Source organism: Chlorocebus sabaeus, chromosome 2 (assembly GCF_047675955.1).
Source record: "Chlorocebus sabaeus isolate Y175 chromosome 2, mChlSab1.0.hap1, whole genome shotgun sequence".
NCBI lineage: Eukaryota > Metazoa > Chordata > Mammalia > Primates > Cercopithecidae > Chlorocebus > Chlorocebus sabaeus.
This window is the reverse complement of record NC_132905.1, coordinates 18,854,596-18,880,507: the sequence shown is the minus strand read 5'-3', so window position 1 is coordinate 18,880,507 and position 25,912 is coordinate 18,854,596. Positions and strand designations below refer to the sequence as shown.

At 51.9% G+C, this 25,912-nt stretch overlaps 2 protein-coding genes across 6 annotated transcripts; one reads left to right on the top strand and one right to left on the bottom strand.

Moving 5' to 3' along the window:
* Positions 1-798: 798 nt before the first annotated feature.
* Positions 799-17,229, bottom strand: MATN4 (matrilin 4). Of its 2 annotated transcripts, XM_037982733.2 has the most exons (11): positions 15,835-17,229; positions 13,138-13,244; positions 11,532-12,101; positions 10,694-10,816; positions 8,652-8,774; positions 8,433-8,555; positions 8,218-8,340; positions 5,537-5,950; positions 5,285-5,437; positions 1,224-1,331; positions 809-1,141 (listed from the first exon to the last, which is right to left on the bottom strand). In XM_037982733.2, exons 2-11 carry the CDS (start codon positions 13,208-13,210, stop codon positions 1,083-1,085), a joined length of 1,869 nt encoding a protein of 622 aa, XP_037838661.1. In that variant the 5' UTR covers positions 13,211-13,244; positions 15,835-17,229; the 3' UTR covers positions 809-1,082. The 2 variants fall into 2 exon arrangements, with proteins under 2 accessions (XP_037838662.1, XP_037838661.1); XM_037982734.2 differs by lacking the exon at positions 10,694-10,816 and having other exon boundaries at positions 799-1,141.
* RBPJL (recombination signal binding protein for immunoglobulin kappa J region like) lies at positions 13,830-25,697 on the top strand. 4 transcript variants are annotated; one of them, XM_008016113.3, is made up of 12 exons: positions 13,830-14,606; positions 15,803-15,911; positions 17,206-17,331; positions 19,250-19,320; positions 19,501-19,616; positions 19,886-20,060; positions 21,162-21,299; positions 21,731-21,840; positions 22,109-22,261; positions 23,857-24,012; positions 24,147-24,250; positions 24,356-25,697. In XM_008016113.3, the coding sequence occupies exons 1-12, from the start codon at positions 14,585-14,587 to the stop codon at positions 24,627-24,629; spliced, it is 1,554 nt and encodes a 517-aa protein (XP_008014304.3). In that variant the 5' UTR covers positions 13,830-14,584; the 3' UTR covers positions 24,630-25,697. The 4 variants fall into 4 exon arrangements, with proteins under 4 accessions (XP_008014304.3, XP_008014314.3, XP_072862382.1 ...); XM_008016123.3 differs by having other exon boundaries at positions 24,147-24,257; positions 24,356-24,590; XM_073006281.1 differs by lacking the exons at positions 13,830-14,606; positions 15,803-15,911 and having other exon boundaries at positions 17,305-17,331; positions 19,250-20,060; positions 21,185-21,299.
* The last annotated feature ends 215 nt before the right edge of the window (positions 25,698-25,912 follow it).

Here is a 25,912-nt window from a genome sequence, read left to right as displayed (position 1 = left end):
TGATAGGTACCAGGCACAATGTCACATGCCTTAGAAGAATGTCCTTGATTCTCCCCCATCACCCTTGGGGGTAAAAATTTCAATCTCCACTTTGCAGATGAGGAAACAAACACAAAATAATTTTCCCCAAATCACTCTAGGACCGGAAGCATTTTAAACTTCGTGGTTTCTTGCATGCACCTGGGAAATGGTACTGGTTTGTGTTCTTTGCTGATAGAGGTGTTTTGGGAGGGGTAGGCAGGGTGACAGAAGGAAGGCCACAGGCTGGGCAGACAGGGGTCCTGATACCTCCTTCTCTTCCTACCTAGTACAGGAGGGAGTTAAAATCGGGCAAACTCATCTATCCACTCCCACCCCATCCATTTCGGGGTTCAATTACTGCCTCTCACTTTCCCACCAATACCACCCCCACCCCGCACCCCCACCAGTACACAGTCCTAGCAGCTTTTGAGCCAGATTTGGGGGCACTATGGGATAGGCCTGGCCGGAGAGCGAAGCGTTCAATCCGCTGGGGAATGGGATGGCGCAAGCTTGCTCAGACCCCAAGGATTCCTGTTGAGCCCCCTCCCTTCCTGCAGCCTGCATAAGGAACCATCTGTTCTCGGCTGAATAAACAAGCAGGGGGAAGAAGCAGCGCCGGGTCTCCTGCCCCCGAGCCCGACCCCCTCACAATGCGCCTTTCTCCAAGGAGACGCCGCCCGGGCGCCGCCAGAGTGCGCTCCGTCTGGCTTCCCCTCCCCGTGGCGGCGCAGCAAGCCCCAAAAACGAACCCTGTGGAAATCAGATTTTTTTCTTTCTTTTTTTTTTTTTTTTTAAGAAAACAAATAAATCCAACAAAGAACTGAGCGCAGCACGCGGCGAGGGCATGCCGGTCTAGCACGTGCCCCTTCCGCCACCACCCGCTCTCCCCCTGGCCCAGCAGTCCGCCTAATGGTCCGGGCGAGGCCAGCTCAGCTCAGTGTCGGAAGCTCGCCAGCGCCACCGCCCCGACAGCCCAAGTCCGACGGGCCCAGGTTCTGCCTGGCCCCGGCGCACTGTCCATGGTGCCGCGCCCCAGCCTGGGTCTGGGCCGCCCGTGGCCCTCACTTCTGGTTGGCCAGCTGGTTCTCCAGATGCTCCAGGCGCGCCGTCAGCTGGGCCAGTGAGCGGTTAAGGAGGCCGTTGGGGTTCGCCGAGGTCCCCTCACTTTCCCTCCAGCCCGCGCCACCAGCCCCAAAGGATATGGTTCAGCGTCAGGCTCTCGAGCGCCCCCAGAGTGCGGCCCTGGAACTCCACGAGGCTTTCGCATTCGCATGGGCTCCGAAGCTCTGTCCCTGCGCTGATGCCCTCCTCTGTAAGCCGGGCACAGAGGGTCAGGGGGATGAGAAATTGCGCTAGCTTTGGCCCTCTGATTTCCCTGCACTGGGCCTATGGTTGAGTATATGGGCTTTGGATTCAGAGAGACCTGGGCTGAGTCCCAAGCTAAGTAGCTGTGAGATACTGAAAAGCTCATTAACCTTTCTAAGCTCAGTTTCCTCATCTATAAAATGGATATAATGAAAGAATGTATGCATTAGTGGCTTTGATGATTCATTCACTTGTGTATGTGTGTGCGCGCGCGTGCGCGCGTGCAACTTACAAGACTGTTTCTCAAATCTTAATGCTCATTGTAATCATCAGGAGAGCTTGCTAAAATATAGATTCTGATTCAGAATGGAGAAGGAGCTCAGAAGGTACATTTCTAACAAGCTCCCAAATGATGCTGATGCTCCTGGTCTGCGGACCACACTTGGAGTAGCACTCTCCAAATAAAATTTTATGCAACGATGAAAGTGTTCTACACCTGCCCTGTCCAAAGCAGTAACCACAAGCTACATGTGGCTGTTTAACACTTTAAATGTGACTGGTGCTACTAAAGGACTAAAATGTATTTTATTTTAATCAATTGTAATTAAATAGATACTGCCTACCTTTGTGAAAAAGCACAGATCTAGAACACTGCCTTGTTCAAGTAAATACTTTACAGCAGGGGTCCCCAACCCCCAGGCCATGGACCAGTATCAGCACATTACATGGACCAGTACCAGTCCATGGCCTGTTAGGAACTGGGTCACATAGCAGGATGCGAGCAGCCAGCAGGCAAGGGAGCTTCATCTGTATTTATAGCCGCTCCTCATCATTCCTATTACAACCTGAGCTCCTCTCCTGTCAGATCAATGGCATTGCTAGATTCTCATGGGAGCACAAACCCTATTGTAAACTGTGCATGTGAGGGATCTAGTACATGCAGCCTTCTTATGGAAATCTAATGCCTGATGATCTGTTTATTACATGATTGTATATTACAAAGTAATAATAGAAATAAAGTGCACAACAAATGTAATGTGCTTGAATCATCCCAAAACCATCTTCCCCACCACATCATGGAAAAATTGTCTTCCACAAAACCACTCTCTGGTGCCAGAAAGATTGGGAACCACTGCTTTATAGTGTATTTGAACTAGACCAGTGATTCTCAAAGTGTGGTCCTTGGACCAGCAGCATCAGCATCGTGTAGGAATTTATCAAAAATGCAAATTACCAGACAACACCCCAGACTTACTGAATTAGAAAATCTAGAATTGAAGCCCAGCAATTTGTGTTTGTTTTTGTTTCATTTTTTGAGCTCTGTCACCCAGGCTGGAGTGCAGTGGCGCAATCTCAGCTCACTGCAACCTCCACCTCCTGGGTTCAAGTGATTCTCCTGCCTGACTCCCGAGTAGCTGGGATTACAGGCGCGTGCCACCATGCTCTGCTAATTTTTTGTATTTTTAGTAGAGACAGGGTTTCACTGTATTAGCTAGGATGGTCTTGATCTCCTGACCTCGTGATCCGCCCACCTCGGCCTCCCAAAGTGCTGGGATTACAGCCGTCAGTCATCGTACCCAGTCGCAATTTGTTTTTAAAGGCCCACCAGATGATTCTGGTGTGACCTAATCTTTAGGAACCACTGACCCTGATCCAACTCTATCTCCTCACACATCAACATCTTGGGGGTTGGGCAGGAGGTCTTACAATTAAAATTGGCACATGTTTTTTCTTAGCAGTACATAAAATAGTGGTAAATCTTAAAATGAATGGTATCTTAGATTCACTGAAATTCTATAAGCATGTGCCATTGTTAAGATTACAGGGAGGCTGAGAGCAGTGGCTCACACCTGTAATCCCAGCACTTTGGGAGACCGAGGCGGGTAGATTACGAGGTCAGGAGATCGAGACCATCCTGGCTAACACAGTGAAACCCTGTCTCTACTAAAAATACAAAAAATTAGCTGGGTGTGGTGGCACGCGCCTGTAGTCCCAGCTACTCGAGAGGCTGAGGCAGGAGAATCTCTTGAACCTGGGAGGCGGAGGTTGCAGTAAGCTGAGATCGCACCACTGCACTCCAGCCTGGGCAACAGAATGAGACTTCATCTCAAAGGAAGAAAAAAGAGAGAGAGAGAGAGAGAGATTACAGGGAATAACTCAGAAAAAAAAAAAAAATGCTACAACAAAAGTACCTTAGGAAAAAAAGAAAAAGGATTATAGGTAGTGAAATAATAAACACAATGCCTGCCATTTAACCTTTGAAAACACTGCTGTAATGATTTAAAAGTTGTATCTTCATCTTAGTCTTATATGTACTATGAACAAACTGCTGTAAGTCTTGTTATTGATAACAATCCACAAAGACCCCTAACTTCACAGATAGAGAAACAAAGGGTTGGAGACAGGGAACAGTCATACCACTAATTGGTAAAGAGCTTTGACCACAGAACCCAGACTTCTCTTAGAACTCAAGAGCTACAAGTAACCTTGGACAGCTAGTGCCTCCCTTGTTACAGAAAAGTTAAGGTAGGTGTGGGGGTAAGTGACTTGTCCAAAGTCACACTGCAGGGCCTGTAAGAGTCAGCACAGGAAGAGCTCTGAAAGAGCCCCTAATCTGAAAGAGCCACAATAATTAGAATTAGCTGGGAGGCGGGAAGGGAGGAGAGTTGGGGAAAGGAGTGTGTGTGAATATTTGTATATGTATATACATGCACGTGTGTGTGTGTGCACACATACACACATATATATTATATAATACAGCACATATAGCATATTATATATACTTTTTTTTTCTGAGACAGGGTCTCACTCTGTCACCAGGCTGGAGTGCAGTGGTGCAATCTCAGTTCACTGCAACCTCCACCTCCCAGGTTCAAGCAATTCTCCTGCCTCAGTTCCCACCACCTTGCCCAGCTAATTTTTGTATTTTTTTGGTAAAGATAGGGTTTCACCATGTTGCCAAGAATGGTCTCGAACTCCTGATCTCAAGTGATCCACCTGCCTCGGCCTCCCAGAGTGCTGGGATTACAGGCATGAGCCACTGCACCCAGCTCCACTACATATATTAAAAAAAAAAAAAAAAACAGACAGATTCTCCAGACCCAGACCAGCCCTACTTAGTCTGTTTCTGGAGCTGAAGCCTGATAAACTGGAAGAAGAATCACATCTTAAGCCTAGGTTAGTGTCTAAAGTCTCTAGGGTAAAAGTTACCCTGGAGACATTCCCTATATCACCTAGAGCACAGTACACAGGACTCAAGAGCCCCCTTCTCCTCCACAAGTAGAGTTAGTCCCCTTTTCCTCAGCTGAGCACCAGATGATGAAGTAGAAAGATTGCACTTATGAAGTATGCTGTCCACAGTAAAGAAAGAAAGAAAGAAAGAAAGAAAGAAAGAAAGAAAGAAAGAAAGAGAAAGAAAGAAAGAAAGAAAGAAAGAAAGAAAGAAAGAAAGAAAGAAAGAAAGAAAGAAAGAAAGAAAGAAAGAAAACATGCCTTTGCATACTTAAAATAGACCCAGTCCTGCCACTTTGCCAAGTTCATAGGGTTGAATCCTAACAAGTTCAGGGGATATATGCTGTGACTCCACTTACAAATGCTGTCTGCTGTGCCTTCAAACAAAATTCCCAAATTATTCTGAACCTCCACTGATTTGGGGGACTGGTAGCCTAGTCTTGGGTTTCTTAGACTTTAATATGCTTACAAATCACCTGAGAATCTTGTCGAAGTGCAAATTCTGATTCTTTCGGTCTGGAGAGCACCAGAAATGCCTCAGTTCTAAGAAGCTACTGGGTGACTGCCCTGACGCTGGCCTGCGGACCACATCTGGAGTAGCAAAGCTCTGTCTAGTAAGCCTAACCTCTGGCTATAACTACAGAGGAGGTAGGGATTGAATAGGAAGGGGAGATATCAGAGGGCCGGCAATGAGAGAGAGGAGGAGCCCCGAGAGAGATGCGCTCACCTGGGCAGATGCTGCCTCTGAGGTTCTCCAGCAGGTGTGTCATGGTGCCGAAGTCCGGGGCGTAGGACACGTGCAGTTCAGCTGGCTCTGAGGCGATCTCACGCAGCTCCGCCTCCACCGCCTTGCCCACGCCCACGGCATACATGACGATGCCTACAGGGCCGGGGACTCAGAGGGTGCCCTAGGCCTTGGGAAAGCTGCCTTCCCGCGTCTGACCCAACCCCAGCCCACTGTGTCCCATGCCAAGCCCACCTTCCTCCTTGGCACGTGCTGCCCACACCGAGATGTCATCCTGGGAGCGGCCATCTGTGAAGACCAGGCCAACGCGAGGCACGTTGAGGGCACGGGGCCGCGCACCCTGTGCCTCTGAGAAGCTGTGCTCCACCATGTGCCGCAACGCCAGCCCTGTCATGGTGCCGCGTTCCATGTACTCCATAGCCAGGACCGCCTGCTTCACCTCCACTGCGGTGCCGTAGCGACCCAGAGGGAACTCGGTGCGCACGCGGCTCGAGAACTGCACCAGTCCCACGCGCGTGCCCTCGGGGGACACGTCTAGGAAGTCCACAATCTGGTTCACGAAGCGCTTCACCAGCTCGAAGTTTTGTGGACGCACGCTCTTGGAGCCGTCAACCAGCAGAACAAGGTCCACGTGGCCTTCCCGGCACCCTGCACAGCAGAAGAGCTTGAATTGAGGGACCAGATTCTTGATTGGCAGCAGCTGTCTATCCATCTAGTCGTTCATTAGCAAACATTTATTATATAACAGATAACATTTCCTGAGTCCTTCCTGTGCCAGGCAGTGTGCTAAATAATAATAATTATCAACATTATCATCATCATCATCACCCTTGATATTTATTCAGTGCTTAGAACAAACCAGACACTCTGCTAAAAGCATCTTTTTAACAACAATCATAATGACCACAATAACTACCATTTATTGATCATCTACTATGTATCAGGCACACTTCTAAGCATGTACCAGTATTAACAATAATAACAAAACCATTATTTACCAACAGCTTACAATGTGCCAGGTACTGGGTGAAGTGCTTATATATATTCTCAATCCTCCCAATAAGCTTGAGTATTGTCCCCATTTTCTATAGCCTGAGGTTCTGATGGATAAAGTGATTGCCCCCGATTTCATAGCTAGTACTGACTGAGCCAAGACATGAAGCCAGGTCCATCTGACTCCAAAACCCATGCTCCTGAATGACTCTACAATGTCACCTCCCCTATTCCGAGCCAGGGAATTTGCTAGGACCAAAATGTGGTGTGTGTTGGTGTGGGGAGGTTTTGAAACGTTTTGAAAGAATTAAAACATAATCCTGATCCATGAGGACGGAGCAGAGCAAGTCAGACATGCCATATGCTCTGGTCAAGGAAAGTGCTAGAAGAGAAGAGCATTCAGGGACCCCAAGGTAGGAATAGTGCATTCTTCCTGGAGTTGTTAAGGAAGGCTGCATGGAGGTGATGGCATTCTATCTGATTTTTGTTATAAACTGAATGAGAGTGTTTTCCAAAATTCATTTGTTGAAACCCTATGCCTTAATTTTAGTCTTGGGAGGTGAGATCTGTGGAGGTAATTAGGATTAGATGAGGACATGAGGGTACAGCGCTCATGAGTAAAATCACTATCCTTATAAGAGTCTGAAGAGGTCAGGCTTAGTGGCTCCCAGGACTTTGGGAGGCCGAGGCAGGCAGATCACTTGAGGTTAGGAGTTCGAGACCAGCCTGGCTGAGATGGCAAAACCCCATCTCCACTAAAAATACAAAAATTAACCAAGCATGGTGGTACGCACCTGCAGTCTTAGCTACTCTGGAGGCTGAAACAGGAGAATCAGTTGAGCCCCAGAGGCGGAGGTTGCAGTGAGCCGAGATTGTGCCACTGCACTCCAGCCTGAGAAACAGAGGGAGACTCAGTCTCAAAAAAAAAAAAAAAAAAAAAGAGTCTGAAGAGGGCTTGCTTCCTGTCTTCGCCATGTGAGGACACAGCAAGAAGACTGGTGTGTGTGTATGTGTGTGTGTGTGTGTGTGTTGGCGTGGGGAGGCTTTGAAAGGTGTGCCATCTAAAAATCAGAAAACAGGCTTTCATTAGATGCCGTATCTGCCGGCACCTTGGTCTTGGATTCCTCAGCCTCCAGAATTGTGAAAAATAAATGTTGTTTAAGCCACCTAGTCTATGGTACTTTGATATAGCAGCCTGAATGAACCAAGACAGTCTTGAAAGATCAGTAGGAGTTTGTCAAGGCAGTAAGGGACAGTCTAGAAGGTGGGATGCAGCATGTGCAGAGGCTTGGGATCTAGGGAGTTCCTGACACATCCAGGGAGGGGCAGGCCAGTAAGACTGAAATGTTCAAGTGTGGCAGGAGATGGGCAGATGGAGTTGGCTGAAGCTAGATCGTGATGACCTAAGGCAGTGGTTTCAAAATTTTTATCACAGCCCACAGTAAAAATAATAATAATGATAATACATCATGAGACATTTCACATAGAACTAAAGTTTCAGAAATAATATAACTCTACAGGCAGTAAACTCTATATTGTCTTCCATTCTTTATTTTTTTAATGTTGGTTGTAACCCAGAGATTTGATTTCATTATTCATTAATGTGGTTCTGCTCACCATTTGAAACACTTAGGGGTAAGTCATTTGATCTTTCTTCTGTAGGCATTGGTGAGCCATATAAGGCTTGTGCACGAAGGAGGAATGTAATCTAGTATGTATTTTTTAAATTAACATTGACAGCAGAATAGAGGATTGTAGAAAAGAGATGGAGGCAGGGAATGGCATACCCTCCAATGTCACCCCCACCACACACACACATTCACACCACAGCCTAGGGGCCACAGCAAGGGCAAAGTCAAGGACACTCTGAATGTGGGCAATGGGGCAGAAGCCAATAGAACGCCCTCCCACCCGTTACTCACGGTCGCAGCTCTTGCCATCTGCCTGAAGTTGCTGCCCCTCGGGGCACAGGCAGCGGTAGGAGAGGCCCTCACTCACACAGTGGAACTCACAGCCATGGTCCACACCATTGCAAAGGTCCCGGACTGAAAGGAGAGACAGGTCAGGATGAGTTAGGATGGACCCCACCAGCTAAGATCTCTTACCCCTCCCACAAATGTAGGACAGGCCGTCTCACCCTGACAGCTCCTCCCATCGGGCTGCAAGTCATGGCCCTCTCTGCAGTGGCACCGTGGCCCACCAGGGGTGCTAACACACTCATGCTGACAGCTATGGTTGCCAAAGCTGCAGTAGTCAATGGCTGTCAGGAGGGAAGAAACAGCAAGATGTTGCCTCTGATTGGAGCCCTCGGAGGCCACGGTCCAGGGTGTGGTGGGAGGGCGGGGGTGTTGCTCACCCCTGCAGCTCCTCTGGTCCTGCTGGAGTACAAAGCCAACTTGGCAGCGACAGAAATAGGAGCCCGGGGAATTGACGCAGTGGTGCTCACATCCATGGGTTCCTTCAGCACACAGGTCAATGGCTGAGGAAGAGATGGGGTCAGTCTATGCCCAGGGCTGCCCTTCTCAGCTCTGGTAGCACAACCACCTGAGGAAATTTGTAAGAATACCTATGCCTGGGCCCCAACCCCAATAATCCTGACCTAATTAGTCAGGGCCCCTGTCCTCAAGACGCTCTCTGACTTACAGAGGACAGGTTTGGCCACTTTACCTGCCTGAGCCTCCATTTTTCTATTTGCAAAATGGGAATATAATGGAAAAGAATGATTGCTATTCACAGCTTCCTTCTGTGGAAGTTGGGAAACTATTGCCCTGTTGAGCATTTTGATGGTCTGGACAGGTAAAGATGGCCGAGAGCTGGACTGGAGACACGATAATTACCTGTATAAAAAAGTGAGTATTTAGGGTTCCTGGAAAGGAGATGAGAGTGTAGAGAGAGAGAAAAAAAAAAAAAGAACAAGAGAGCAAGTATGAAGATGAGTAACTCTGTGGGTTGAGGCTGCCCGTGAAAAATCCCTTGTACTGGGCTGACTGAGGACTTTTAGAAACAAAGCTGTCTAATATTCAATTATAATGAGTTTGTGGGTGTGTGTGCACGCGCGTGTGCACGCTATGAGTTACTTAGCACATACACACTTGTGTGTGCCCCTGCATACAAGTATGTAAACCAAAGAAGAGGTTGATGAACACGCATGGAACAAGAACAGCATGTGCAGGGTTGAGAAATGAGAGAAGATCCATAAATCAAATGAATTTAGCAGAGGCTCACAGCAAGAGGTGACCACCAGAACGTAAGCACTTGGGGGATTTTCAGAGGTCTTGGAGAGGGATTTGAACGTTAAACAGTCATCAAATCAGAGTTCAAGCCAACTTTTAGTTTCTAGAAACAAGAAGACCCCGGCTGACATCTGTGTTATCAGGATTACATGATTTCTTTTTCCAGGTTGTTGTGAGGCTGAGAAATAATAATGTGTGTAATGCTCCTAGCACAATGTCTAATACTAACTTGGCACTCAGTAAAAAACCCAATTGCATAAGCAAGGTATACTGTGCCATAGCTTTTCAGAAGACAAAAATGAAGAACCAGCTCAGACCTGTAATCCCAGCACTTTCAGAGGCCAAAGTGGGAGGATCTCTTGAGCCCAGGAGTGTGAGACTAGCATGGGCAACATAGCAAGACCCTATCTCTTAAAAGAGAGAGAATCTTGAAATATTTTCAAGGCCAGAGGGGAGCAGCAAGGGCAGCTCAGGTGAGCAGCACACAAAGAGCTCACAGGCGGCATGAGTGGGGAGTCCCACCTAACTAAAGACCCCCCAACAGTATCTAAGAAGAGAAACTGTAAGGACATGCCTGTAAGAAGACAGAAACGGCCGGGCGCGGTGGCTCATGCCTGTAATCCCAGTACTTTGGGAGGCCAAGGTGGGCAGATTACTTGAGGTCAGGAGTTCGAGATCAGCCTGGCCAACATGGTGAAATCCTGTCTCTACCAAAAATACAAAAAATAGCTGGATGTGGTGGTGGGCGCCTGTGATCCCAGCTACTTGGGAGGCTGAGGTACAAGAATCGCTTGAACCCAGGAGGCAGAGGTTGCAGTGAGCCAAGATCACACCATTGCACTCTAGCTTGGGCAACAGAGCAAAACTCTGTCTCAAAAAGGAAAGGAAAGGAAAGGAGAGGAGAGGAGAACAGAAACAAGTTTGGGAGGAGAATTGGAGACTGGTCTGAAAACAGCGAGAAAGAGGGTAGAAAGCACACTGAACTGTGGGCTCCCACCAGGGATTTGTGTGAACCCAGGCAATACCTTTCTTTCTTAGGTCTGTAAAGTGACGGATGTGTGCTTTTACTGCCAAAGGCCCTTCCAGACTCATCGGTCTGATGTTAGGGCAATGGAGATTTAAAGGTTCAGGAGCAGTGAGATTGCAGGACAGGGGTAGCTCTCACCCAAACAGCTCTTGTTATCTGCTGCTAGCTTGTAGCCCGGGTTGCAGGTGCAGTGGAACGTGCCCGGGGCATTGACACATTGGTGCTGGCAACCATGTCCCGGCTCAGCACACTGGTCCTTCCCTGAGGACACACAGGACTAGAATCAGCAGGGAACAGATGGGCAGAAGTCTCCAACAAGAGAGAGCTGGATGGGGATGGGGTCAGAGGCAGGCAACACCTTCAAATGGCTTTCAGAAGTAAATAACTAATTTGAGAGGGGCCATACCAAATGGGAGGGCTTAGGGAAAGAAAAAGGCTTAAGGAGCCCCTGTGAGTAGGCTCAGAAGAGGAGGCACCCAATTAGACATGTCAGTGGGCTAAGACAGGACTACAGCAGGGGCAGGAGTGGGTAGGAGGTGGAGAGGTGTTAAATCGAGATGGGCGGAATAAACTCAAAACGTGACTGGAACAGCTCTTGTAGCATTTGTGGGAGGAGCTAAGATGATAACGGAAGAAGCCATCCCCATGTGGGAGGGCCACGACTCTTTGGAGTAGCCCATCCCTCTTAGCTTTGAGAATCACTGGTTCCTTGTGTGCAGGGGGTTGGTGCTGGAGTTTGACATTAAGCCTGTGGTAAGCTGTGGCGGGCAGGGCAAGAAACTATAGTTTGCTCCTTGTTGATGGAGCCTGAGCAGAATGGTCAGAGCTGAAATCTGACACAGCCTGCGGTAGGTCAGAGCAGCTCCAACTGGAAAGCGCGGGGCCACCCCACGGGATGGGATTTACTGTGGTGGGAAAGGAATCCAAGCATTTGGATTAAGAGTTCGAGCTTCACTCCAGCACCCTCCTAACTCACCACACAGCCGGCTCTGGAACTGCAGGCCGAACTCCTGGATAAGGTCGAAGGACTCTACGAGGAAGACGTGTTCGTCTAGCGGGGGCGATGCCATGGCGCGCAGGGAGCCCACGTCCGCGCGCTGCACCCCCACCGCGTAAATTTCAATGCCGCGGGCGCGGGCCTGTGCCGCCACCTCGGCCACGCGGTCCTGGGGCCGCCCGTCTGTTACGATGACAGCGACGCGCGGCACGCGCTCCTCCGGCGGGCGCGCGCCCTCGGCCACGCTGAAGGCCACGTTCATGACGTATTGGATTGCCAGTCCCGTCATGGTGCCTTGCGCCAGCGGCACCAGGTCACGGATGGCGCGTTCCATATCCTCGCGGCGCGAGAACGCACGGAGAGGGAAGACGCTCTGCACTTGACTCGAATACTGGATTACGCCAACGCGCGTGGCGTTGGCACCCACTTTGAGGCCTCGGAGGAGGCCCACGAGGAACTGCCGCATGGTCTCGAATTCGAAAGGGCGCACGCTGCGGGAGCTGTCAATCACGAACACCAGATCCAGGGGCCCCGTGTGACACCTGGGACCTGCGGGGAGATCAGTGAGGACTCTCCTAGGTCAGCAAAGCCTCACCTCCGAGGAGAACCCCAGGGAAACCCAGAGGAAATGCTGCTATGCCGGCATAACAGCTCCCAGCACAGCAAACGCAGATTAGATAGATGCACTCACTCGGCGTGTGCCTAGTACCTGGGCTAGGAGATTTCACAAATTCCCTCATCTTACAGCTCTGAGGGCTATTCTGAGGAGGTATTACCCATTGACGAGGGGGCAAGGAAGCGTCACAAACTCAAAGCCTGCAGGGACCAGGCAGGGAACATGGATGAACTGGTTGGGTTAGGATGGTGGAGACCCAAAGAGCCCCTATCACTCCTAATTGGGCAGGAAGCTCCATCCAAATGCTGCCATGCGCCTGCAAACTGGATGTTAGCAGATTCCTGGATTTTTCTTTTTTTTTTTTTTTTTTTTTTTTTTGAGACGGAGTCTTGCTCTGTAGCCCGGGCTGGACTGCAGTGGCCGGATCTCAGCTCACTGCAAGCTCCGCCTCCCGGGTTTACGCCATTCTCCTGCCTCAGCCTCCGGAGTAGCTGGGACTACAGGCGCCCGCCACCTCGCCCGGCTAGTTTTTTGTATTTTTAGTAGAGACGGGGTTTCACCGTGTTAGCCAGGATGGTCTCGATCTCCTGACCTCGTGATCCGCCCGTCTCGGCCTCCCAAAGTGCTGGGATTACAGGCTTGAGCCACCGCGCCCGGCCCAGATTCCTGGATTTTTCAAGAGAATTACTAAACAGGGATTTTTATGTAAAATTTCCTGGTTTTTTCATGTTTTCAAATAATTTTTCCAAATTAAAAACCCAATGGGCAGTTACTGCATGTGCCCAAAACTAAGCCACATCCTACAGATGAAGAAACTGGGGCCCAGAAAGTTGAAGTGGGAAACTTAAACCCAGTCCCATATGTTCCAAAGCCCTTGCTTCCCTCTCCCCAGCAGGAGGAGCTGGCTGCAGAAGAAGGACCTGCTTCCGCTCCCCTCCTCCCACTGGTGAGGTCTGGGCCCCAGTTCACCTGCCAACTGGAGCTGGCTTTCCCAGGGCTGAAGAAGGAACAGCAACACAAGCCAGCAAAGAAGGCCTCTCATGGCGCTTCAGGACAGAGAATGGAGCTGTCAGAGCCTGGAGGGAGGAAGGAAAACAGAAAAGAAACATGGTTTACAGAGCTCTTATTCTGGGTGATAGGTACTTGGAGGGGGAAGTGAGTTAGGGGTTTATTTTACTAATCTCTCTATTTTTGTGCATGTTTGAAATATTTCAGAATTTAAAAATTCTCATCACAGTGGAATTGGTGGGAAACACAAGAGATTCTTTTTTTTTTTTTTTTTTTTTTTTTTTTGAGATGGAATCTTGCTCTGTTGCCCCGGCTATAGTGCAGTGGTATTATCTCGGCTCACTGCAACCTCTGCCTCCCAGGTTCAAGCGATTCTCCTGCCTCAGCCTCCCGAGTAGCTGGGATTACAGGCTCCTGCCACCACACCTGGCTAATTTTTTGTATTTTTAGTAGAGAGAGGGGGTTTTGCCATGTTGGCCAGGCTGGTCTCCAACTCCTGACCTCAGGTGATCCTCCCACCTCGGCCTCCCAAAGTGCTGGGATTATAGACATGTGCCACCGCGCTCAGCCCACAAGAGATGATTTGTGGAACTGCAGAATACTAAATAAGAATAGATACATAGATACAAATACAAAAAATTTAAACAGAAAAAAAACAGGTCTTTCTTAAATGTCAGGCACAGTGTTAAATGCTCGTCACGCATTGTGGCATTTGATCCTCTCTGCAATTGTAAGAGTAAGGCTGTGATTGTCCCTATCATACAGACAAGGAAATTGAGGCTCAGAAAAGTTAAGCGCTGGTACCTAAAGTCATTCGGCCAAAAAATGGCTGCGACAGGACAGAATCCCACGCCTGCAGGTTTCTGTGAGCCATTCTGGGCGTTTGGTGCCTCTCCTCCTGCCAGGCGAATCTCTGCCCACAGAAGCCCTTCACCTCGGCCCACTCCCCTACGCACACAAGGTTCTGTGTGGCTGTCTTTGCAACTCGCCAACCACCCCCGCCAGACTCCTCCATACACACAAACACAGGCACGTACTGCCCAACCGCAGGCGGCGGGGAGGGGCTGCGCCCTGTTGCGGGGGTTGAGCGTGGTGGCGCGGCAGCGAGTGGACCAAAACCCACCGCGCACAAGAACGCGCCGCTTGGCGCCTGTTTCCCGCCTGCTCTCAGGAGCGACCGCCAGGGGACGCCCGAGACGGCAGGGGGCGTGGGAAGCCCACATCTGCCCAGCAGGTGCGCCAACCCCAAGCAAACAGGGGGCTGGGGCCCGGGGCCTTGGAGATAAGGCCTGGACAGGATATATCCCGCGCAGGAGCTAGGGAGCAGGGGTGTGCAGGGTTCCAGCCACAGCAGCACCGGACTCGTCCAGGTGCGGCGAGTGAGCAGCTGGGGCCCCGTAGAGCCGCCATGGACCCTGCAGAGGCAGCAGGTGAGCGCTCACCCTCCCGTGGCCCGGAGATGCCCTGTGAGAACTACGAAGGACCCCCCCCCCCCACCCCGCCCCACTGTACAAATAGGAAAACTAAGCCCCAAGAAGGCAGCCCGCCGAGCTGCAAAAGCAGGATTAGAACCTAGGGCTCCTGGTTCCCCTTCTCCCTCTTGAGGCCCCCTGGCGCCTAGAAGTCACTAAACCTCTTTTCCTTCCAGTTCCTACCCCACCCCCGCGCCCCATGCTGAAGCTGTGTTAGCCATTTTTCTGTTGCTGTTTCCTGGCAGAGAGAGCCAGCCGCCCCTAACCCAACCGCAGCCCCGCCCCCGCCCCCCAATTCCGTGAATGCGCCTATTCTGAGCAAGGCCAGTGCCTGCTTCTCACTCCAGGCGACCTTCTCATCCTGGATTCTTCTCCCCTTTCCCCTCCCAGGCCTGGTAGAAGAACAGAAATCCCTCTGGCAGGGCCGGTCGTGGGAGGGTGACCAAGCAAGATGTGGCAGAGCTGGTGGAAGTGGGAGGGCGGAGAACCCTTCTCTGGTTTGGGCCACAGGCGAAGCCAGCATCCCTGGGCAGCATGAGGGCTAAGGCACAAGGGGCCTCTGCCACCTCCCATACTTTCCCACCCGGAGACGCCTCTGGGCCCCCAAGTCTTGGTTAAGGTTCCCCTCATCCCATTCCTGGTCTGAGCCAACTTCTCACCTGGCACCCTGCCTCCACCCCAGGAATCCTAGAAAGTCACAATAGCGACTGCCTCAAAGTTCATCACCTTTCCAAACCCCTCATTCTACAAAGAAAGGAACTAGGTCCAGAGAGGGTAGTGTGTTGCTGAAGGGCACACAGCGATGTCTGGCAGGATTGACACTAGAACTTGGGATTCCTCTGAGGAGTTAATCCTTGCATTAAAAAGAAAGATTCAGAGATGCCCTGAGGTGGGGCTGAGGGAGTGGAGCAGCAAGGGAGGAGAGGCCTGTAAATAATTTCTCAAATGTCCCTTAGGGACATTTCAGGGGGTTCCTGGAGGGACGAGAGTAGAAAAGGGATGACCCTATTTTGATGGCTTTGCTGGTGGGGGCTCTATTTGGAAAGGACCCTGCAGAAGTGGGGAAGGGCACTGCAGGTCAGACAGGGCACCATAGGCGGTGCCTCTGCTAAAATACAGTTGCCTGATCTGGCTTGATGCCTACTCCCCTGCAGACCCCTCAATGCCTCCCAACCCTTTGACTCACCTGAGCCTGCGGGACAGATCAGAGATGCAACTGCAGAGCGAAGCCGACAGGCGGAGCCTCCCGGGCACTTGGACCAGGTAACGATGTGGCAGCGTGCCCTAGGTGGGGACTGCCAGGCAGCTGGAGCACGCAGAGGCGGCGGCTGCATTTAACCCAGGGCTGGTGGGTGGGGAGGGGAAGCACAGGCTGCAACCCCTCCCACTGGCAGGGAGGCATCCCCCCCTTCCTCCTGAGGCGGGGCGAACCCAGCACCCCCTGCTCCTACCACCCTTGGAGCTGCAGACAGGGCTAGCTGCGGGCCAGGCTGGAATTCGGCTACAGCAGGAGACTGGGGAGACTGGGGCAGCCACACTCCGCAGCCGGAATTCATTGGAAGCTTAGAAGGCACTTCCCTAAGGAGAGCCCCAAGGGGTGGAGCGGTTCTGGCTGTGGCTGCTGCCTGTCTGGCCTGGCTTTCGAGGGTGTGGTCCTACGCTGTCCCCTCCAGGAGTGAGGAGAGACTCCGGTCCTGCCAAGAGGATAAAGGGCTCAGAAGGACAGCCTCAGTTTTCATGGCTCTCCTGGCCTCAACATGCTAACCCCCCAAATGTCTCCCACCTCCCCTCCTCTACTTACTCCCTGCAATTGCTTGGACCCACCCACCCACACCGCTCAAGAATGCCAGGTTGAGAAGCCACCAGGCCTCTAGGCTCTAACCTGGCTAACTCTGCAGAACCAATGTCATCTGCCTTGACTTCTGTAATCAAGGGAAGGAAAGCCCACACAGCAACAGGTCACTTCTCATGGGAGAAAGGGAAGAATATGACTTTGGCCTCAGAAAGGCTCAGATTCCCCCAGGCCACCCCCCATCCTGGGGACAAGGTTTTGGGCCCTTTTCTGTTTGCAGGCAGGAGGCTAGAGAGCGCTCCAGGCCAGGAGCCCAACAAAGGCTCCCCCTTCCCCTCCCCGCTCCCTAGGATGGGGAAGCTTCATCTCTACCAATTCCATCAGCCCTAAAATACTCTTCTCCATCCCAAGGCCAGTATAAGTGTGGCCTTTGTGTCACAGCCACGTGTCCCTATGGCCCTGGGCTCCAATGGGCATGGTGCCAGACCCGCAGTGTGGAACCTGGGTGGTCCCGTGGGCTCCATACAGGCCTCATTGAGCACCTCGCAGCCTAAATATTTAGCCTACAATTTTCAGCCAAGTCTCCTCCTTACCTAATGCTTCCTCTTCCTGATCCCACGGGGGCAGAATATAGAGCAGCTCCCCGCCCCCCACTTACTCTAACCCCCTGCCCACTTCATTTTACTCAACCTGAGTACTTGGACCTTGTGCCACCTTGACCCTTCTCCTTCCTGTGGCCGGTCGACCTGCCTGCCCCCCTCCCAGGTCATCCCCAGAGCACACCACCATTCTGAGGGGAGGCGTGCGCAGGTGCCTGCAGCAACAGTGTGAACAGACTGTGCGGATTGTGCATGCCAAGGTGGCCCAGAAATCGTACGGAAATGAGAAGCGGTAGGTGCCTCGGCAGCCCCTCCCGAGTCTCTGCAACTGTCAGCCCTAGGCACCCCTCCATCCACCCATTGGGCCTCTTTTAGACCCAGAAGAGGCCTCAGGGCTGAAATCTCAGCTATTGGTCGACCAGGGCCTTGACCCTCAGCCACCATTAGCCCCCACTTTGGTCTATAGTTCTATAGCAGGAGATTTCCTGTGAATTTCCTGTCTCCATTCATTCACTCATTCTCCCATTTATTCACTTATGGATTCATTCAACAACTACTTACTGAGTGTTTATCATGTATGCACCAGGTACTGTGAGTACTGCTGGGCACTGGGCATACAGCTGAACAAGACAGAAACAGCCCCTGCTCCTTAGCCCACACTCTCACTCAAGTGTGGAAGAGACAGACAGTAAACTCCCCACAAATCAGTAAACAAGACACTTGCAGATTATGATGTGCAGTAGAAGGAAAACTGGACAAGGCCATTTGACAGAAACTGAAGGCAGGGGAGACATTAGCTAGAAAGGTCAAGGAGGTCAAGAGAACTTTTGGGAGGTAACATTGGAACTGAAACTTGAATGTTAAAATGGAGCCAGACAGGAGAAAATCTGGGGAAAGCATGCTACAATTAGAAGGAACAGAAGGGCTGGGCGCAATGGCTCACACCTGTAATCCCAGCAATTTGGGAGGCCAAGGTGGGCAGATGACCTGAGGTCAGGAATTGGAGACCAGCCTGGCCAATATGGTGAAACCCCCTCTTTACCAAAAATACAAAATTAGCTGGGCGTGGTGGTGAGCGCCTGTAATCCCAGCTACTCAGGAGGCTGAGGCAGGATAATTGGTTGAACCCAGGAGGCAGAGGTTGCAGTGAGGGGAGATCATGCCACTTCACTCCAGCCTGGCAACAGAGCAAGACTCAGTCTCAAAAAAAAAAAAAAAAAAAGGCAACAGAAAATGGGAAGACCTTGAGGCTGTACCAACTAGGCCTGTTTGAGGTACAAAAGAAGTCACAGTGGCTGAAATCAGAGAGGGGAGTTGTACGAAACAAGTTGGAGAGGGAAGCAGGGGTCAGATCGCAGGAGGACTTTTAATTTTTAGCCAGTGGAGGATTTTAAGGAGTTAACATGATTTGACTCACGTTTTTAACAAAACATTCCGGCCAGCTTGGTGGTTCATGCCTGTAATCCCAGCACTTTGGCAGGCCCAGGTGGGCAGATTGCTCGAGCCCAGAAGTTCCAGATCTGCATGGACAACATGACAAAACCATGTCTGTACAAAAACTACAAAAATTAGATGGGTGTGGTGGCTCGTGTCTGTAGTCTCAGCTACTCAGGACGCTGAGGTGGGAGGATCAGTTGGGGAGGCAGAGGTTGCAGTGAGCAGAGACAGCCGAGATCAAGCTACTGCATTCCAGCCTGCGGAATAGAGCAAGACCCTGTCTCAAAAAGTAAAAAAAGAAAAAGAAAGAAAGAAAGAAAGAAAGAAAGAGAGAAACAGAGGGAGAGAGAGAGAGGGAGGGAGGGGAGGGGAGGGGAGAAGGAGGGAGCACTGTGGCTGCTGTGTGAAATGGGAAGGAGATAGAAACAGAACTTTCTGGAAATAGACCAGTTTGAAGGCTGATGTTGTGGTCCAGGCAAAAAGTAATGGCGGCTGGGATGAAGGGTGAGGTGGTAAGAAGCCAGTGGATTCTGAATATATTATATTTTGAAGGTGGAGTGGATAAGACCTTCTGATGAGTTGAATGAGGGGTGTAAAAACAATAAGGGTTTGGATATGAATGGGGTTTACAGTCATGAAAAAGCGTGGGGAGGGGGGTGGGAGCGGGAGGAGGAAACGAAGGTTCTGCTGGGTTTATGCTACTACCTTGCGGTGCTTACAGGACAGCCGAGTGGAGATGAATGCACGAATCCACCACTCACTTATCTCCGCAGGTTCTTCTGCCCCCCGCCCTGTGTCTACCTCTCGGGGCCCGGATGGAGGGTGAAGCCAGGGCAGGACCAAGGTGAGGGCGGACTCAAGGGCTGCCGGCCGCCTGCTCTGTAGGGAGAAGCACGAGGTTGGGCCCCAGAGAGGGGCGGTTCGCAGGCGCAGTTTTCCCGCGCCCTCTGGCGGCGAGCGCTAAGCTTGCCTGGCCCCTGCGTCCTCCCGAGTCCTTCCAGAGCCAGTTCGCGTCCCTTTCCAGCTCACCAGGCCGGGGAGACGGGGCCCACGGTCTGCGGTTACATGGGACTGGACAGCGCGTCCGGCAGCGCCGCTGAGACGCAGAAGCTGAATTTCGAGCAGCAGCCGGACTCCAGGGTGAGAGCGCACGGGAAGGGGTCGGATTCCTGCTCCCATCCCTGCCTCTCCTGGGAAAGGAGGTCTCCTTTATTACTCCCTTCCGAAAGCCAAGAGATAGGCGGGGAGACCGGGAGGCCGGGGTCCTGCCTTAAGGCAGAGCCTGAGAGTCTGGATGGTGGAGCTTCTGGTCACCTCCGACGGGGCGGACGTCCGATATCTGGGAGAGGTTGGTTCATCCAACAGGGGAGGGCTGGGATGAGACGGCCCTGTCCCCGCGAGCCCCCTAGGAATTCAGCTGCGCCAAGACCCTGTACATCTCAGATGCAGACAAGAGGAAGCACTTCCGGCTGGTGCTGCGGCTGGTGCTGCGCGGGGGCCGGGAACTGGGAACCTTCCACAGCCGCCTCATCAAGGTCATCTCGAAGCCCTCGCAGAAGAAGCAGTCGCTCAAAAACACCGATCGTGAGCAGGGCGGGGCCTGACGCGGGAGGTGCATCCAAGCCCAGAGCAGCTACCCCAGGTGGGGGTAGGCTGCACTATAGGGGTGGGGTCAGAGTGGAAAAGGTAGAGTGGGAGCTGAGAAGGGAAGGAGTCTGGATGAGAGGGTGCGGCCCAGGCCTGGGGATGAGAAGAGTTGGAGGATGAAAAGCAGAGAGGAAAGGGACAGATACCAAATTCCAGGTTGGAAGTTGGGGCCCCAGAACAGACAAAAGTTGAACTAGGCAGAGTTTGAACTAGGCAGGGGGCTTGAACTAGGGACAGACTAAAAGTGACATAGGCAGGGCACGGTGGCTCGTGCCTGTAATCCCAACAATTTAGGAGACTGAGGTGGGCGGATCACTTGAGCCCAGAAGTTCAAGGATAGCCAGGGCAACATGGCCAAACCTTGTCTATACCAAAAAAAGAAGTTAGCTGGGCATGGTGGCCTGCACCTGCAGTCCCAGCTACTTGGGAGGCTGAGATCAGAAGATCACCTGAGCCCAAGAGGTCGAGGCTGCAGTGAACTGTGATAGCACCAGGGCAGTCCAACCTGGGTGACAGAGTGAGATGCTGTCTCAAAAAAATAATAATAAATAAGTTTTACTTTTGTTTATGAACTGAACGATGTCCAGGCAGCAAAAGGAGCAGGCAAAGGTTCCAAACCAGGACTGCAGCAGGCCCTAGAAAAATAGCTGTGAACTGGGAATGCCCAGTTCACATTGCCCAATGTGTCTAGGCCCATAGGCACATCAGCCAGGCCGGCACAGGGCCAGAGGATTGGAAACTGTCTGGAACATCCAAGGGACCAAGCCAGGCCAGGGCACTGATAGCACCAACTAACTTTAACCCTCACCCCCCCACACCCTAATCCTAACCCTTACCCTCACCCTCACCCCCTCCCTCACCCTAATCCTAACCCTTACCCTCACCCTCACCCTAATCCTAACCCTCACCCTCACCTTCACCCTAACCCTAACCCTCACCCTCACCCTCACCCTAACCCTAACCCCTAATCCTAACCCTGTCCCCTCACCCTCACCCTAACCCTCACTCTCACCCTAACCCTCACCCTCACCCTCACAGTGTGCATATCCTCCGGCTCAAAGGTCTCCCTCTTCAACCGCCTGCGCTCTCAGACAGTCTCCACACGCTACCTCTCTGTGGAGGACGGGGCCTTTGTGGCCAGTGCGCGACAGTGGGCTGCCTTCACACTCCACCTGGGTAATGACCTCTGCAGGCCCTGGGGCTGGCACTTCACATACATTAGCTTATTTAACTTCCACCACAATTCCTTAAGGAAGGTAAACTCTGCCCCATGTGATTAAGGCACAGAAACACAAAAAGACTTGACCACAGTCCCAATGAGCTGATGACTGTTCCAAGCTATTCTGACTCTGTTATCCATGCCCTTTCCCCTTATATCAACTAAATTGCCTGCCCCCAACCCCTGCCCCCAGGGCAGACATTTGTGAGGATGGCCTTAGATGGCCTCTCCAGAATTAAAAACTTCAGTGTTAGCGGCTCCCCTGAGAACCACCCCCTCCCGCAGGGCCCATGTGTGATGTGAGGAAGAGCCAGAGGCAAGAAGGCAGGGTTTAAGGCCTGCTTAAGGCAGCTGAAAACCTTGTCTCTTGCTTTTTTTTGACCCCCAGCTGATGGGCATTCTTCCCAAGGAGACTTCCCACCGCGAGAAGGCTACGTTCGCTATGGCTCCCTGGTGCAGCTCGTCTGCACGCTCACCGGCGTCACTCTACCTCCCATGGTATAGGAAGGGAGGGTATGCCTGGAAGGGTCCCCTCAGATCTATGCAAAGAATGTGGCACACACAGGCAGGGGTGGAGAGTGAGGCCCCAAGGCATGGAGACACCTATTCTCACCCAGTGTCACTTAGGACCAGACAGAAGTCAAAGCTCAGCGGGAGTCTGCTAGTGCCTGTGTGGCTATTGGAGTATCAGAGAGCCGGCTGGGAGGGCAGCCTCTGGATACCCAGGCTCCTTGCCACCACCGTTCTTACCACCCTTCCACTGCAGATCATTCGTAAAGTAGCCAAACAGTGTGCGCTCCTTGATGTGGATGAGCCCATCTCCCAGCTGCACAAGTGTGCATTCCAGTTTCCTGGCAGTCCCCCAGGAGGGGGTGGCACCTACTTATGCCTTGCCACAGAGAAGGTGGTGCAATTTCAGGTAAGAAGCAGAGAATACCAGCACCAAGTGTCCTGGAAAGTGAGAATGCAGAGAACCACAGAATGTAAGATCATCATCCTCACCATGGTTGCTACTTCCTGAGCAGCCTCTCATGGAACATTAAAATCATAGACCCCAGGACAGAATCATAGGATGTAGAAAAATAGTAATAAGTAATAGTATGAAGTGATATTCCTTCCCAAAGAATTTTAGAGTCGTAAAATAGTGGGATATAGCTAGGCGCGGTGGCTTACGCCTGTAATCCCAGCACTTTGGGAGGCTGAGGTGGGCAGAACACCTGAGGTCAGGAGTTTGAGACTAAGATTGGCCAACATGGTGAAATCCTATCTCTACCCAAAATACAAAAATTAGCTGGCCATGGTCGTGGGCGCCTGTAATCTCAGCTACTCAAGAGGCTGAGACAGGAGAATCGCTTGAACCCGGGAGGTGGAGGTTGCAGTGAGCCGAGATCACACCATTGCACTCCAGCCTGGGTGACAAGAGCGAGACTCCATCTCAAAAAATAATAATAATAAATTGGGATATAAAATTGTAGAATGTAAATAAAAATCATGATAGGTAATAGAGAGCAGAGAATTATTGAGCAAAGACTATCTGAAGCACAGATAAAGACACAGAATGTAGGAAATTACAGAATGTGGAAAATCATAATTATCATTAAGCAGTAGTACTCCCAAAAGAGTATTATCATAGAATGTTAGGAGATTGAATTATAATATGTGGAAAATAGCAAGTATTATTCCTTCCCCAAGAATATTCCTTCCCAAAGGAACAATATTCCTTCCCAAAGAATATTAAAATTGTACATTATTAGAGCATAGAATTGTACAAAGTGTAAAAAAAAAAAAAAAAACAGAATTCTGGAATCCCAAGAAAAAAGACCCTTAGAAATCAGCTATCCCAGGCCGGGCCAATGGTTCACACTTGTACTCCCAACACTTTGGGAGGCTGAGGCAGGAGGATCACGAGGCCAGGAGTTTGAGACCAGCCTGGCCAACATGGTGAAACCCTGTCTCTACTAAAAATACAAAAAAAATTATCTGGGTGTGGTGGCCGGCACCTGTAATCCCAGCTACCCAGGAGGCTGAGGCAGGAGAATCGTTTGAACCCACTAGGCAGAGGTTGCAGTGAGCTGAGATCAGGCCATTGCACCCAGCTTGGGTGACAGAGAAAGATTCAGTCTCAAAAACTAAGGAAGGAAGGAAAGAAGGAAGGAAGGGAGGGAGGGAGGGAGGGAGGGAGGGAAGGAGGGAAAGAAAGAAAGAAGGAAGGAAGGAAGGAAGGAAGGAAGGAAGGAAGGAAGGAAGGAAGGAAGGAAGGAACGAAGGAAGGAAGGCAGGCAGGCAGGCAGGAAAGGAAAGGAAGGAAGGAAAAATCAGCTAGCCCAACAAGCTTATTTAACTCTAAGTGAGAGAACTTAAGGGCACTGTCCAAGCTGAGGGGACAAGTGAACCCCAGAGCCTAGGATTAGTATCCAGTTCAGTCTAATGCAGAAGCCCACGTGCCATGCTGGCTCCCTAGGCTGGTGGCCACCATGAGAAGCTTCGGCCTCGTCCCCTCGGGTCTCCTCCCAGGCTTCTCCCTGCCCCAAGGAGGCGAACAGGGCTCTGCTTAATGACAGCTCTTGCTGGACCATCATCGGCACCGAGTCGGTGGAATTTTCCTTCAGCACCAGTCTGGCGTGTACCCTGGAACCGGTCACTCCAGTGCCTCTCATCAGCACCCTAGAGGTGAAGCCGGCCGCTAGGGGCGTTGGGCAGGGGGACCTTGCCTGCAGTGGAGAGTGGGAGTGCTAGTGAGTGGGGGGCATCAGGTTCCCGCCCTGCTCGGTTCTCTCACCTCACCTGGTCCCACCCTCCCCCAGCTGAGTGGCGGGGGCGACGTGGCCACGCTGGAGCTCCACGGAGAGAACTTCCATGCGGGGCTCAAGGTGTGGTTTGGGGACGTGGAGGCGGAAACCATGTACAGGTACGGGGTGGGGAGGCAGCCTCCCTTGGGCCCCGGGGAGCTGGGGAAGGGGGCGCACGCGTCGTCAGAGTCGCCGCAGTTCTCACCCTGGTGCTCCACCCCCAGGAGCCCGCGCTCCCTGGTGTGCGTGGTGCCGGACGTGGCGGCCTTCTGCAGCGACTGGCGCTGGCTGCGCGCTCCCATCACAATCCCTGTGAGCCTGGTGCGCTCCGATGGGCTCTTCTACCCTAGTGCCTTCTCCTTCACCTATACCCCGGAATACAGCGCGCGGCCGGGTCACACCGGCGTCCCCGAGCCCGCCACCGACGCCGACGCGCTTCTGGAGAGCATCCATCAGGAGTTCACGCGCACCAACTTCCACCTCTTCATCCAGACTTAGGCGCGCCCGGGAATCCCGGCTGCCCACCGCGGAGGGCTGTGCCCGAGCCAGGCGCGAGGACTTGTTTCTGGGATCTAGGCCCTGCTTCCTTGCCCCTTTGCTGTAGAAGGGCAGCTGAAGGCTCACCCTAGAAAGCGGGCCTGGTGGCTCTTACCCGGCTTACTCCCTCCCTCGTCCTTACACATACAGGAAGACACGACCTGAGTGGTGTTGTCTTTGTGTCCATCGTGTGTGGCTCTCCCTGTCTTCATCTCTTCTCACTCTGTCTCTAAACCTCTCTCTCTCCCCTCCCCCTCAGTACTTAGTCTATGGATCTATTTGTGTGGCCCTATCCCTCTGTCCTTTTCTCTCTTCAGCTCTCCCTGCCTCTCACACACAATTTCACATGCCCAGAGGAGCCAAGTCCGAGACATTTACCCTCCAGGCATCTGTGTCCTCTCTTGAAGAGAAAACACACAGCTTCACACACCCAGGCATGGGGGCAAGCTCTTGGGGCACCAGGACCCTGGAGCACCAGGTCCTGCCTGGAATATTAGATCCACGGGGTCTCTCTGAGTCTCACCTGGGGCATTTGGTCCCACCTGGGACACCAGTTCCCACCTAGAGCACTGTGTCCTTCCCTGGAGCACAAAGACCTGCTCCTCCTGAGAATCCCTCTGACTGCAGCCAAGCATAGTACCCTTGCCTGTGTTTGCTCCCTGGCCTACAGCTTTGGTGGCTGGGCAGGTGCCTGAACAGTGATGAGGTCTTGCCGCCTTAACTGTCCCCCAAGTCACTTCTCCCACAGGCCCAGCAGGATGCAGTCCTGAGGATCAGGGTTTCCATGGCTGCATTAAAATTAACCCTATCCAAGGCAGAGTTTGATCTGTATGAGCCTCCTCCCCAAGTGTGCCTCCCCCAACCCTCGCACCCACACACACAAAAAGGGGACCTGCACAGAAAGAAAATAACCACAAGTCTGATGGAGCAGAGCACCTACCTTTTTGACATTTTCTAGAGGAGGAACAGGGTGCAGAGGCAGTTGGCATCCTGAGTCCTCGTCCCTGCCCTGGGGATGTTACCCTACCAGCTATCTCTCCATCCCAAGCAAGGGTGCACCCCAGGCCCAGAGGTGACCACAGGACCCTTTCGAAACAAAGCTTTCCCAGGATAGCCCTGGGCAGAACTCCTGGGATTGACTGGGCAATAACGTAGTTGAGAGAGGGGCCTCTCTACATGGGGCTGATGGACAGAATCACAATCTATTCGTGACCACCCTACCCACCCTCTACCTAGTCTGTGCT

Bases quoted from the DNA above. Each gene is read 5' to 3' on its own strand.
- MATN4 (XM_037982733.2), bottom strand. From the start codon at position 13,210: ATGAGAGGCCTTCTTTGCTGGCTTGTGTTGCTGTTCCTTCTTCAGCCC. The intron at 12,102-13,137 runs GTGAACTGGGGC...ATCTCCCCGCAG, and splicing joins AAGCCAGCTCCAGTTGGCAG to GTCCCAGGTGTCACACGGGG. The intron at 1,332-5,284 runs GTGAGCGCATCT...CCCGGCTTACAG, and splicing joins CAGAGGCAGCATCTGCCCAG to AGGAGGGCATCAGCGCAGGG.
- RBPJL (XM_073006278.1), top strand. From the start codon at position 19,092: ATGAATGGGGTTTACAGTCATGAAAAAGCGTGGGGAGGGGGGTGGGAG. The intron at 19,321-19,500 runs GTGAGGGCGGAC...GTCCCTTTCCAG, and splicing joins GAAGCCAGGGCAGGACCAAG to CTCACCAGGCCGGGGAGACG. The intron at 21,300-21,730 runs GTAATGACCTCT...TTTGACCCCCAG, and splicing joins TGCCTTCACACTCCACCTGG to CTGATGGGCATTCTTCCCAA.